The sequence below is a fragment of the Macrotis lagotis genome, chromosome 4 (genome assembly GCF_037893015.1).
Source record: "Macrotis lagotis isolate mMagLag1 chromosome 4, bilby.v1.9.chrom.fasta, whole genome shotgun sequence".
NCBI classification, from domain to species: Eukaryota; Metazoa; Chordata; class Mammalia; order Peramelemorphia; family Peramelidae; genus Macrotis; species Macrotis lagotis.
The window spans coordinates 113,716,467-113,731,390 of record NC_133661.1 but is presented as its reverse complement, the minus strand read 5'-3'; the positions used below and the strand labels follow the sequence as shown (position 1 = coordinate 113,731,390).

The following is a 14,924-nucleotide window of genomic DNA, read 5'->3' as shown; positions in this document are numbered from 1 at the left end:
CTAGGAAGGATAGGAACAAAGAACAAGAGAGTCAAAACATCAGAGCAGTTTAAATGCCAGGAAGAATTCTTGCAATTCCTTACAGAAACAGAGACAATAAAGAAAGTAGGAGTATTAGGGGAATACAACCCTGTCCTGCCCATTGGTTTAAAGTTAGGATGAAAGGAAAAAGTCAACAATGAAACATTCTAGGACTGTTAGTTAGGAACAAAGTTCTTTGAGGCCCTGTCTGGTGGTCTTTGGGAATTCCAAAGCATATGGCCATGCCACAACTGGCCAGCTGACTAGCCCAGCTCAGGAGACTAGAGCTGGAATTCAAGTAAGGCCAGTTGGAAGAACATGAAAGGAGGAAATATAACAACCTGGCTGGCTTACAGACTATTATGTGTCCCTTTTCACATGAGTACCTGGGGACCAAAAACTAGAGGGGCATGGAGAGATGGGAGCACTGTGAAAGGGATGGCACATTTTATGATGTAAAAATAGAGCTCAGTGTCCCAGTCCCATACATTTTGCTCATCCTCCTGCCATGCCAAAACCCCATCTGCACTCTTACATAATCTATACTCAAGTGTAGGTGCCTTGGGAGCAGAGGAAATCAGGCCAAGTTCAAGCAAAACAAATACGTGCCTGTATTTGGATCCCTACTCAGTCAGCCTGTCCCATTGAAAACCTATTCAGAAATCACTGCTCAGGGCCAAGCTATTTCAATTACTGTCCCAGTGAGTGCACTGGCTTTAATGAGCCCAACTGCTGCAAATTAAGCTGAACTCAGGATTTCTCTAATTGGTAGTTTCATCCTTTTCCAAGTTCTCATTTCTTATTTTTGAAAATCAACATAACTGTCTGCCTGGAGTAGAAAAAACACCACCCACCCTTCTAGGCCACTCAGAACACACTAACTTGTCACCTGCTTGTCTTTTATATAATTAAATGATGTGGGTAGTATAAACATCACAGTTTCTGCTGAGAGGTTACAGACCCCTTCCTAATTCCTCCCAGCAGCCAAAGTATTATTCTCAAACAGACAAGCTCAGCTAAAGGAAATCCCCTCCCTGTCCATTCTCACTCTCAGTCAGTAATCAAGGTTGTGGTATTCCTTACCTGTTCCTCAGAAAGTTGGGATATGTGATTCACTGCAGCATATGACTCAATCTTGGGGTTAAAATGGTTGATGATAGCTCTGAAATAAAGAATTGACAGTAATAAAACTAGGTGCCAGGAGAAGAGGCAATAAGTCAATATTCTGAATTTAATGCCCCTGGAGAAAATAGGTTGTGTATGTGACGAGATGTTTCCACATGCAGGGAGAGGTACACCAATTAACTTTTTCAATTAACTTCCAATGTACTATAGGTTAAAGAGTTACTATGATTCTCAGTTCTCATGCTTATTCTATTGACTGAACTAAACAGATGTGTGCTCAGAGGCCTATGGGATTCTCTCAGATCAGTTTAGGAGACAGTAATCTCATCCTCTTTAGTAATTGTGGTAGGGAGGCTAAATAGAGATCTGTCCTTTAAACTATTCTGTGACTGATTCAGGCTGCTACAGATAATCAGGATTTTCAGAGAGGCTGAAAGATGTCTTGCTGTCTAGAAATCCAGGTGGAGAGCAAAAGTGCTCAGACTTCAAACAAAATTTCACTCTTTCTATCCCAAAGAGAGAATATGTTATACATTTCTTTTGGAAAGTGCAAATACCATTCTGGTAGCCTCCCACAGTTTGTTAAGCCATTCCCCAATTGAAGGACATTCACTTACTTTCCAATTCTTAAGCACAGAGATTTTTGAAGGCTTTTTTCTTTCAAATTCTTTGTGCTCCCAATTACCTGACTTATTATTGAAAAAGCCAACTGAAGGAGCAGCTAGGTAATGAAGTGGATAGAGCACTGACCCTGGACTCTGGAGGACCTGAGTTCAAATCCAGCCTCAGACACTTAATCATTACCTAGCTGTGTGACCTTGGGTAAGTCACTTAACTCCATAGCCTTACATAAATAAAAAAAAGAAAATAAAAGGTCAACTGAATAGACAAGCCAGAAATAAGCAAGGTATAAAGGTCAACCTCTGGCATAACTGAAAAGGAGACAATTGTTTTTAATCTAATGATTCTTCTATCTGTATTTTTAATCTAATGATTCTTTTATTTTTTATTCTCATTTTGTACAAATGTTTTTTTACATTAATAAAATATTCTTGTTTAAGAGTAAATGAAATACCCCTCCCCCCATAAATATAGACTAGACTTGCTTGAGCGATAAAGTAAAGGGGAGAGAAAAAAAATTAAAATTAAAAAAATAATAGTAATAATTGTAGGTATAGCCAGGTGGTGCAATGGACAGAGCACCAGCTCTGGAGCCATGAGCACCCAAGCCCACATCCAGCCCTGTAGACCCAACAATCACCCAGCTGTGTGACATGTAAGCCACTCAATCCCCACTGCCCTGCAAAAACCAAAAAGAAGGAAAAAAAAGACCTAAAATAAAATAAAATAGTAATAATAGTAGGGGTGGCTGGGTGGTGGACAGAGCATTGGCCCTTGATCCAGGAGCACCCGGGTCCAAATCTGGCCTCAGATACCCAAAGATCACCCTGCTATGTGGCCCCAGGCAGGCCACCCAGCCCCATTTGCCCTGCACCCTCCCCCAAATAATAATAATAAAAACTGTGCTTCGGTCTTTGTTCCAACACCAACAACTCTGTCGCAGGTGGATCACATTCTTTATGATAAGTCCATCGCAAAAGTTACTTCCATATTTTTCCACTGTTGCCATTGCTGATCACAACTCCCTCCTTTCGTATTTCTCCACTACCGTGTACTATATTTTCTCTCTCCTTTTACTCTGACTCTGCTGTAGGGTCGCTGAGTGGCACAGCAGACAGATCCCTGGTCCTGGGGCCAAGAGGCCCTGAGCCCCCATACCACCCCTTAGGCCCAGAATCCACCTGGGCCTATGGTCCTGGACAGGCCTTCCAGTCCCAGCCCCTTGCAAGAAGTAAAAAAGAAAATGTGTTATATCTGACCACTCTCCCCCCATGGTCCATCCTCTCCTCCTTTATTCACATCCCCACCTCTTCCCCCTGCTCCCCCCCTCCTTCTTACTCCAGATGTCTATGCCCCATTGAGTATATTTGCTGTTTCCTCTCCTAGCCACCTCTGATGAGAGCAAAGGTTCCTTCATTCCCCCTTGCCTCCCCCCTTCCATATCATTGCAATAGCTCATTGTAATAAAGAAAAATCTTATTATATGAAATATCTTGGCCTATTCCCCCTCTCCTTTTTTCTTTCTCCCATTACATTTCCCTTACATGGAGCTCATCATCACTAAGTCCCTCATATTTCCCCCCTCTCCTCCAATCTCCATGCTTCACCTGAGTCCTGTATCTGAAGATCAAACCTTCTGTTCAGCTCTGGCCATTCCAAAAGGAACCTTTGAAATTCCCCTGGTTCATTGAAAGTCCATCTTTTTCCCTGGAAGAGGACATTCAGCCTTGCTGGGTAATTCATTATTGGCTGCATTCTAAGCTCTTTTGCCTTCCGGTATATTGTATTCCAAGCCCTACGAGCTTCCAATGTAGCTGCTGCTAAGTCCTGTGTGATCCTGACTGCAGCTCCACAATATTTGAACTATGTCCTTCTGGCTGCTTGTAATATTTTCTCTTTGACTTGGGAGTTCTGGAACTTGGCTATAATATTCCTGGGGGTTGGTTTTTTGGGATCTCTTTCTCGGGGGGATCGGTGGATTCTCTCCATTTCTATTTTGCCCTCTGCTTCTAGAATATCAGGGCAATTTTCCTGTAGTAATTCTTTGAAAATGAGGTCAAGGCTCTTTTCCTGATCATTACTTTCAGGTATTCCAATAATTTTTAAATTATCTTTCCTAAGTCTGTTTTCCATATCAGTTGTTTTTTCAATGAGATATTTCACATTTTCTTCTAATTTTTCATTTTTTTGGTTTTGAAGTATTGATTCCTGATTTCTAGTAAATTCATCAATCTCCCTGAATTCTATTCTTTGTCTGAAGGATTTGTTCTCCTCAGAGAGTTTTCTTATCTCTTTTTCCATCTGGCCAATTTTGCTTTTTAAAGCATTCTTCTCCTCAATAACTTTTTGAACTGTTTTGTCCATTTGACCTAAGCTGGTTTTCAGCATGCTATTTTCTTCAGCATTTTTTTTCTGGATTTCCTTGACTAAGCTGCTGACTTCATTTTCATGTTTTTCCTGCATCTCTCTCCTTTCTTTTCCCAGTTTTTCTTCCAACTCCCTCATTTGATTTTCAAAGTCTTTTTTGAGCTCTGTCATAGCCTGAGCCCAATTTCTGTTTTTCTTGGAGTCTTTAGATGCAGGAGCTTGTGCTTCCTCATCTTCAGACTGAGTATTTTGATCCTTCTTGGGCTCATTTGCAAAATATTTCTCAATAGTCTTCCTCTTATTTCTCTGCTTGCTCATTTTCCCAGACTGGGCCTGGTTTTGGGGTGCTTCCTGAGCTTTTGGGACACTCCCACAAGGGTCTCAGTGTGTGAGGCTCTGTCTTCCCTCCTGGTCTGTGAATGACCATAAGCGCCCCCCTCTGCCACGGGGCCAAGGTGGGTGGGCCCTGCTGTTCTATGGGGGGGCCTAGACTGTGATCAGGATCTGAATGTGTTCAGAGCCCCAGAGTCCTGTTCCAGAGGCAGAGGACAGAGCTCTGCAGTCTCTCTCTCTTCACTCCCCTCCCTAGGTTCAATGGGCTCATGCCCTGGAGGCTCCTGCTTACAGGCTCTGCCTGCTTCTGCTTCTGGATCAGGGCTGCAGAAAGACCAAGCTGCTTGCTGTGTGCCCTGAGGGCTGGGCTCCACGTGCTTGCTCTGGCAGAGGTCCCACACTGTTCCCCCACTTTGTGCCGGGTGCTCCCCGGGGTAAAGATCAGGAGACTCCCCCGCTGCTGTGAGCTGTGGCTCCCGGCGCCCTGGGGCTGCCTCCGGGAGGCTGAAGTTCTTTCGCTCTGGTGGGCCACCCCTCTGGCGGGCTGCTCCTCCAACCCAGGGGAGCAGAGCCTTTCTGCTCTTTTCCAGGTTACCTTGAGTAGGAGAACTGCCTCTCTGGGTCCCTTTGTGGGTTCTGTCTCTTGAAAGTTTAGTTAGAGTCCTTAGTTTATAAGTTTTTTCAGAGAGCACCTAAGACTCGATCCTTTCTTGTTGCCATCTTGGCTCCACGCCCCCCCCCCCCCAACAATTCTTCTATCGGTATTTTTAATCTATAGACTGAATTCTCCTTTCCTGAAAGATCTTTTGAGGTTGCTAAAGCACAGTGTCTTCTCCTTCCTCCCCTTTTAGACAAGTGACAGTCTCAAAACAGGCCAGAAGATGGATATTACCTGACCAGGATTGAAACAAAGGTAATGTAGAAGGAAAGACAAGAGGATCTGCTTGAACTCTGAACTTTTTTGAATGGGTAAAAATAAAAAGGAAGTTTATTGAAGAGAAACTTTGCTGAGTTTTCAAGTATCCCATGTTATATCTGAATCTGGTGAGCAAAGACATAAAAATAGAACATAAAGAATTTTTAGAGTGATAGCTTCTAGACACTTGGGAGAAAAACAGATTTAGACCTTTAGACCAGTGACCTAATTTTAGTTCTCTAGTATCCCCAACAAAGTCAAGTCATTTGTTAGTAAAGAACTTTCTTACTTAAGTACACTTCAGGCAAGGAAGAAGAGGAAGAGGCAGGAAGAAAAGGAAGGAAATTGAGAAGGGAGATGAAACTGGGAGAATAATTTAATGCCTCTAGGGCAAAATGAGTAATAGATAAGAGAGATGGGATTTAGTTGCTACAACTTTTAACCACAATGAAGGTGGGTGATATTTTTCTTACTTCAGAAGGAATAGGAGAAGGAAGGAGGGAAAAAGATGAGGAAGATGTAACAGGAAATTCATGCTTCAGTTATAAATTGAACTAAATGACTTCTGAAGTTTTTTCTAACCCCTAAGATTCTGATAATTCTGATAACTCTACCTTGATATCTTGAGAGTTTTTAACTTGTCCAAAACTGAACATATTAAAAACCTGTCCTTCCTTCAAACTTCCTTGCCCATTTCTGTTGAGGGCATCACCATCTGTCTTCAATCACCCAAGACTGCAACACTGTTGTCATCCTTGACACCTCATACTCAAATTTTGTAATTTATTTCTCTACAATATTTCTCATATACTTTCCCTTCTCTTAGTTCAAAGTTAACACCCTAAATCAGGGACTCATCACCTAATCTGGATGATTGCAGTGGTCTTCTTATTTTTTTCTCTTTGCTTTAAGTCTTACTCTACTCTTATCCATTTACTTTCCTAAAGTGTAGGTGTGCTTTGTTACTCAATAAATCTAGTGGCTCTCTATTATTACTTCAAACATAAGCATGTCTAGCATGTTCTTCATTCACAGACTGCCCCCCTTCCCTACCTTGTCAGTTTTCTTACACTTTACTATATTCTCTTTGGTTCAACCTTGCTGGTCATCTTGCTGTTCTTCAGACATAATACTTTATATCTCAACTTCATGCCTTTGGCCTTAGTCACCCCCATTGCCCAGAATGCCCTCCCACCTCATCTCACCCTCTTAGAATCCCTAGTTTCTTTCAAGACTCAATCAAATGCCACCTTCTTCAAAAGGCCTTTCCCATACCTCCTTTGCTAGTGTTTTTCTTTCTGAGGTTACCCAGCATCTTTACTATAGGCATCTTGTATATACCCATACATGTACATGTTATCTTTTGCCAATGACACATAAGCTCATTGAGGACAGGAACTATTTTTGTTTTTTTCTTTGTATCCTCAGTGCTTAGCACAATGCCCAGCAAGAGTAAATAAATGATTGTTGATTGATTGATCTTCCATGCAGCTGCTAAATTGTTATTTCTAAAATTCAAATGTGATCATGTCACCTTCTTCCCTCAAAAATCTTCAATGGGTCCCTAGTCCCTAATAGATAGTATAAAAGACTTTGAGTCTGGCAATTAAAGCTCTCCATAATTTGGATATCACTTGTCTTTTCAGTCTTCTTTCAAATGATTCCTCTTCACAAATTCTTCCATCTTGACAGACTGCTCTGCTAGCTGTTCCCTGTACTTAACATTCCATCTCCCACCTTATTACCTTTGCACACAGGTGTCTGCTCACATCTGAAATACACTCCCCTTCCCTCCTCCTCTCAGGTGTGACCCCACCATGTGCTCTTTCCTGATCCTATCTGTTGTTAGTGCTTTCTACTTCTTGAAATTACTTTATGTTTGCTTGTTTATGTGCCCCTTTCCCTTTCCCCAAGGATACACACAAGAGAACATAAGTTTCCTGAAGACAAAGACAGTTTAGCTGTTTTACATGCATACCCAGTATATAGCATAGCACTTGCACATGGTATGTGCATAATAAAAATGCATTAAGTTGAATTAAATTTGTTGAAAGGTAAAAGTGGGTAAGAGGGAGGAAGAAGAAAAGGAAGAGGAAAACAATGCCTCTCTACATTTAGCAGTGCCTCTTTAGGTTCTGCTACTTAGAATGGAACCACATGTGTTTGTGGGTCCTTGGTGTTTCAGTTAGTTGGTAATAAACATCTATATATCTACTATGTGAGTGTGAGATGGTTCGCAATCTTTCAAAGAATAGTCCCTGTTCACAAGAAATTCATTGTCTGATAGGGGAGAACATATACAAACAAAAACAAGCTTTTCAAAGGATAATGATGAAGGGAAACCAGAAGAGGATTAATGTGGAAGGTGGGAATTTAGCTAGGACTTGAAGTCCGGAAAACCAGGAAGCAGCAATGGGGAGAGACAGCATTCCAGGCACAGGAGTCAGCCAGTGAAAATGCCCAGACCTGGGAATGGACTGTTTACTTCGAGGAGTAGAACGGAGACCAATGTCGATGGATCAAGAATACATATGAGGGTACAGAGGTGAAAGGGAGAGGCAGAGGCAGGTTTTGAAGCGCTTTAAATGTCACAAGACTTTATATTTGGTCCTGGAGATGATAAAGAGCCAAGAATTTTTTTTTTTGGAGGGGGGGTGAGGTAACATGGTCAGCATGGTCAGACCCAGGTTTTAGAAAGATTACTTTGACAGCTAAAGGGAGAATGGACCAAGGTGGAGAGTTTTGTGACAAGCAGACCAACTAGCAAGCTACTACAACAGTGAGGAGATAAAGGCCTATACTAGGACAGTGGAAGTGTCAGAGGGAAGGGGGCACAAACATAAGATGTTAGGAAGGTAAAAACAAATGACCAAACATTTTTTTTAAAAAGAAAGGAAAAAGCAACAGGCCCTGGAAACAGTTTAGATATATGAAGTGAGATTATGGAATCAAGTTTGGGTATCTGAGAGAATGGTGGTTCCCTCAACAGTAATAAGGAAATTAGGCAAAGGGACAGGTTTATGGGGAAAGATGATGAGTTTAAGTCTTGGATATGTTGAGTTTAAGATGTCAGGTCTGAGATGTCCAAGAGGCAAACTGGAGAATGGAGTCTAGAGGTCAACAAAGAGTCTAGGGATCAGATAAGTAGTTCTGAAGGTCACCAGTGTAAGAAATGGAAATGGAGATCACCAAGTAAAATAAAATAAAGGAAGAAAAGAAGACCCTGTGGGAAATCCACTGTCAGGTAAAACTTGGATGGAGATCTGGTAAAGAAACCTGAGGAAGAGCATACAGATAGGTAGAAGGAGAACCAGGGACAAACAGTGTCCTAAAAACCTAGAGTATCAAGGAGAGTAGGGTGACTGACATTGTCAAAAGTTGTAGAGCAGGTAAAGAAGAATGAAGATTGAGAAAAGGCTTGGCAATTAAGAGATCACTAAGGGACCCTCCTTAAACTTTGGAAGTATTAATGATAGGAGAAATAGCAAGTGACATTAGCTATTTTATAAATTACTAAAGATTAGTCTAGTGGTATGTATGCAGAACACTCTGCAATGAAGAACACTTTTAAAGCAATAAGAAATTAAAGTATTAGTGAGACTGTAGAACTTGCATGCATATAAAAGGGAAAATCTCAGCTTTGTTGACCAGACAACAAGGAGTTTAATTAATAAGTGATGATAAGGGTCACTTATACAAATTGAAGCAAGATGAAGCAGACAGATGGAACTGCAAGGCTGAGCCTCAAATTGATTGGGGATTTCTCAATCCATTTTTACCTTACTTTCTCTGACTCATTCTTCCAAGAAAAACAACTTTCCATGGAGCTGGGGTGGTGGTGGGGGAGATAATGGCTAGGATATATTGTCAATGTTCAGATTACCCAAGATGTATACTGAAATGTTGCTTTAAACATGCAGGTAGTTACAACTTAGAAGAAAGTAATTTTCTTCCTAAAACTCACTTATGAATTAAAAGGAGAGAAAGAAGAAGAGGAGGAGGAAGAGGAGGAGGAGGAGAAGAAGAAGAGGAAGAAGAGGAAGAGGAAGAAGAGGAAAAAGAGGATAAAGAAGAGGAAGAAGATGAAGATGGGCACATTTCCCTTTTTCAATGAAAAATGCTATTCACCTCTAGAGAGAGAACTGATGTGCTTTAAGAGAAAATTGAAGTATAATTTTTTTGCTTTCCTTATTTTTCTTGATTTTTTAGAAGGGCAGGGGGAGAGAAAAACATGACTAACAAAGAAATAGGTTTTGCATGATTTTACAAGTAAGATCAAACATAGTTCTTGTCTTTCAACGGGAAAGGTAGGGGTAGGAAGTAGGAAGAAAACTTAGAACACAATTTAATTTTTTTTTTTGTGCAAGACACTGGGGTTAAGTGGCTTGCCCAAGGCCACACAGCTAGGTAATTATTAAATGTCTGAGGCCAGATTTGAACTCAGGTACTCCTGATTCCAGGGCTGGTGCTCTATCTACTGTGCCACCTAGCTGCCCCCTAGAATTCAAATTTTTTAAAAAAGAATATTAAAAATAAATCATAATTTTTTTTAGTTTTTTGCAAGGCATATGGAGTTAAGGAGCTTGCCCAAGGCCACACAGGTAGGTAATTATTAAGTGTCTGAGGCTGGATTTGAACCCAGGTACTCCTGACTCCAGGGCCGGTGCTTTATCCACTGCCCCATCTAGTCGCCCCAATAAATCATAATTTTTAAATAGACAAAAAGGTAGCAAAATAATTAGAAAAAGGTCATATTAAATCTATATTAATCTGGAATTACCAGATTTCTAATAATATTTTAAAGCAATTGTTGAAGAAATTATCTAGTTTTGCATAAAATATAAAATTTATCATGGAAAGTCATTAGATAAGCCAGATTTAGAAAGAAATACATAGAAGTTATTCTATGATAAACCCAAAAGTACGAAGTAGACAAAATGTCTTCTATTTTTCTATAATCCTATTAGGGATGGAACTCTATATTTATATTCTATAGAAAGTGCTGGAAAGCTAGACAGCATTTTAGTAGAAAATAGGTTTAAGCCGTCATCATATACCATTTACTATAATAACCATGACATAGAAAATAATATAAAAGACAAACTATAATTTTAAAAATAAAAATACAAAGCTTTTATACAAGAAATAAATGCCACTTGAATAAGACATGAATTATTGATTTTTTGATATAAAATATCCAAAAACTACAGAGAAATGTTATAAATTTATAAGAATGAAAATTTTAAAGAAAATATAATTCAGATGTGAACTGATTTTTTCCTCTCAAATGAGATTGTTACCAAAAACCAGAAATGTCTGCCAAACTTCCTCAAGCTTCCATGGCAAAGATAAGTGATTAAAGGATGAAGGACAAAAAAATTATCAAAAGAGGTGCAAACTATTAATGATAATACAAAAATTAAAACTGTAAATTGAAAATGACAGCCATTAATAGAAAAATGCAATGTTAGTGGCATGCAAAAAAGTAAGCACACCAATTTCTTATTTAGCAAAGCTATAAATTATGCCAAGAATTTTAGAAAATGATCTTGAATTCTTGAAATACACAATGGTTAATACATTTTGCCACAATGGTTCCACTATTAGATTTCTATGCCAAGGGACTATTGAAAAGAAGAAAAGATCTCCATGTAGGAAAATAATGAGAATAGTATTCTCTAAAAGTTAAAAATGGAAGCAAACTATGAGCCCAATGCCTGAGGAACAAGTGAACAAATTTGTTTATGCTGCAATATAATGCCAGAAAGAATAACTATTATGCAGGAGGGCTTGAGTTCAAATCTGGCTCAGATAGTTAATAATGGCCTAATTGTATGACTTTGGGCAAGTCACTTAACCCCATTGCCTTAAATAAATAAAAAATTTAATTAAAAAATTTAAAAAAAGAATGACTATTATGAAGAATTCAAAGAAATAAGACTTGTATGAAATGATGCAAATTGAAAAAAATTGGAAGCAAAAGAACAATAGACAATTTCTACAACTATGTAAAAGAGGTCAATTTTAAAGAACAGAAAAAAACTCAGATCAAAAACAAGACAGGGAATGTGAGAAGCAGGTTAAAGGGACTAAAAAAAGGATTTCTAAACTTTTTGAGTCTTGAATCCCTGGTGAAGCTTAAGGATCCCTTCTCAGAAGTTTTTAAATATTTTTAAAAACAAATTCATGGATTCTGGGTTAAGAATCCTTGCGCTGGATTTTAGGATCCTAGATTAAAAAAACAAAAACAAAATAAAAAGTTTTAACAAGACTCTAGTTAGGAGAAGTTCAGAGAGACTTCTGGGGAGATTCAAAGCTAACCTGCTCTTGGAGTGTTTCCCTACCAAAGATAAATGAAGCCTCTACTCTGACATTCATGCTACAGATCCCACCAAGAAAAAAGAGAAGATTCAAAGAAGTTTTCAACTGTAGACATTGTGAAGGATATTTTGTGAAAGTCTGTCTTTTTGAGGGGAAAGGGGAAGAAAAGTCCAGGAAGCAGGAGATCAGGGAAAGCCAACAGGAGGTTTTTAGCCACAGTGCAATCCAGGTCCCAATGCTTAAGAAAAACAGAGGTCCTGGCAGCTAGACAGCAAGCCAGCAGGGACGATCCCAACCCCAAACAAAGTCTGAACCCTGAGAGCACAGGACTGGGTTGGGAACAATCCTTTGCTAGGTCAGAACCTGGATATAAAGGAGGAAACAAACCTCTGCACAGGCAAGGTCTGAACTGAATAGGCAATATCTTGGCCAACAACAAGCCAGACCAGACCCCAGATCAGCAAAATAAAAGCTTGGATCTATACTCCATATACCCCAGGAGCAGAACTACAACAACAAAAATGAACAAAAAAGCTAAAAGATAATTCACTATAGAAAAATATTTCGCAGATAAAGATGACAGCAATGCCATGTCTGAAGACAAAAGCTGTGAAAAATCACTCACAGAAATATCAAAACAGTATAAATTGGACTCAAATACGAAAGCTCATCAAAGGGCTTAAAAAAGAATTCAAAAACCAAAGAAGAGAGGAAGAAGAAAAATGGAAAAAAGAAATGAAGGTCATGCAGGAAAATTGTGACAAGTTGACTAAAAAAATCAACTCCATTAAAAGTAAAAATAACCAAGTGGAAAAGGAAACAGAAGATAATTGTTTGTTTGTTTGTTTTTAGGGCTTTTTTTTTTTTTTGCAAGGCAATGGGGTTAAGTGGGTTGCCCAAGGCCACACAGCTAGGTAATTATTAAGCATCTGAGGCTGGATTTGAACTCAGGTACTCCTGACTCCAGGGTCAGTACTCTATTCACTGCACCACCTAGCCACCCCAGCAGAAGATAATTGAAAAAAAATAAAATCCTAAAAATTAGAATTGAACAGTTAAAAACTAATCAATCTACAAGACTACAAGATTCCATCAAACAAAATAAAAAGGCTGAAAAAATTGAAGAAAATGTAAAGGACCTTCTAGGGAAAATGAATGACCTGGAAAACAGATCCCGAAGAGACATCTTACAAATCATTGGACTACTAGAAAGCCTGGACCAACAAAAGAACATGGAAAACATCATGCAGGAAATTATAAGGGAAAACTGTCCCAATCTACTAGAACAAGGTAACAACTGAAAGAATCTACAGAGACCCCAGGATAAAAACTCCAAGGGCTGAAATAGCCAAATTCCAGAACCCTGAAATAAAAAGGGGGATACTGCAAGTAGCAACAAGAAAATAATTTAAATACAAAAGCAAAATACAATCAGACTAACACAAGACCTACCTGCCTCAACAATGAAGGATCAGAAGAACTGGAATAACATATTCTGGAGAGCTAAGAACCTGGGATTATAACCCAGAATGTACTACCCTGCAAAAATTCAGCACATATTGTCAGGGGAAAAAGATGGATGTTCAATGAAATACAGGACTTCCAGAATTTCCTGACACAAAGACCAGAACTGAACAGAGAACTCAATTGCCAAATACATGACTGAAGAGTTACATAAAAAAAGGTAAATGAAAAAGGGGACTGAAAAAACAAAATTGTTTTAAACAAATGTTGGTCCCTAAAAGGGAAGATATAACAATTCTAATTCTTTAGAACTTTACTTCTCTAAAGAAAATTAGAGGGTAGAATATAATTAAAGAGAATGAACCTAAAGTATAATTGGGTTTTGTCCTTCAATTGAAGAGGTCCACCATCACATCACTACAGTGTTTGAGACAAAATGCCCTGAAAAAAAATGCAGGGGTACTAACTTTAACTAGAGTGTCTCATTATATTTTAACTCACTTTAATTACAAGTTAAGCACTTTGTCTAATGAAGGCATCATAAACAGCGAGGGCCTGGGACAGGGTCTCTGTTACATACAATCATTTGTAAAGTTCTCAGTGAGACATCCAGAGCCTCCCAGTACTCAGAGATCTTCAAGATTCTTATAGTTAATTAGATCAGCATGCAGTGCTTCACTTCATTTCACCTGGGGGGTGGAGGGTGGAGGGAGGTTAAAGAAAACAGGCCTGGGAGGAGGAGCACAAATAGTTCAAGAAAAGATATGGCTTTGGATGATACTTTGGATTGTGAGGAGAGCTGTGTGTACTTGAAAGATATTTAAAACGGGGGTAAGATAAAAAATGACTATAATAATAATAATTTGAAGCTATTTGAGTCAATGCTGCTTATCAAGCAATCAAGTAAACAATCTGTAGTGATATCTTCATAACAATAAGTGCTTATCAAGCAACCTGATTAATAATATTAGAGCCTCATGGGATGAGGTGCAAAGAATTATAATTTTAGAGGGAAAGAAGGGAGAATGTGAATGCTGAGTAAATTCTATTCAATAGATTTAGCTCAGTGAGGGAATAAGATACATTCCCACTTGGGGACTTAATCTATGGGGAGGGGGGGAACAGGAAAAATACGGGAAGAAGGGGCTGATAAAAGGGAAGGGAAGGTATAAATGAAAATAAGGTGTAAGTGAAAGTTAAATTTCTAAAAGAAAAGTCAAAGGGAAAAAGTAGTAAATGGAAGCAGATAGCAGAATGGATTAAAAACCAGAATCCTACAATATGTTGTTTATAAGAAACACATTTGAAGGAAAGAGATACACACAGGGTAAAGGCAAAAGGTTGGGGCAAATATATTATGCCTCAGCAGAAGTAAAAAAAGCTGGGGTAGTGACCCTAATCTCAACAAAGTAAAAGCAAAAAAAAAAACAAAAACAAAACTCAATCATTAAAAGAGACAAGGAAGGAAACTACATCTTTTTTTAAAAAAGCACCACTGGAAATGAAGCTATATCATCACTAAACAAATATGTATCTAGTGGCATAGCATCCAGATTCCTAGAGGAAAAGCTGAGTGAATTACAAGGAGAAATAGACAGCAAAACTTTAATAATGGGAGACCTCAATCTCCCTCTCTCTCAGAACTAGATAAATATAACAAAATAAATAAGAAGGAATGAAATCTTAGAAAACTTAGATATGATAGACCTCTGGAGAAAACTTAATGGGGATAGAAAAGAATATACCTTTTTCTCGG

General features: G+C 38.9%; 1 protein-coding gene across 4 annotated transcripts in view; it reads right to left on the bottom strand.

Moving 5' to 3' along the window:
* ARMH3 (armadillo like helical domain containing 3) overlaps positions 1-14,924 on the bottom strand; it is a 269,046-nt gene that overhangs the window by 57,931 nt on the left and 196,191 nt on the right. For all 4 annotated transcript variants that reach the window (XM_074233858.1, XM_074233861.1, XM_074233860.1 and 1 more), the window contains exon 24: positions 1,105-1,183. In XM_074233858.1, the coding sequence (XP_074089959.1) occupies positions 1,105-1,183 (79 nt within the window). The remainder of the gene's footprint in view (positions 1-1,104; positions 1,184-14,924) is intronic.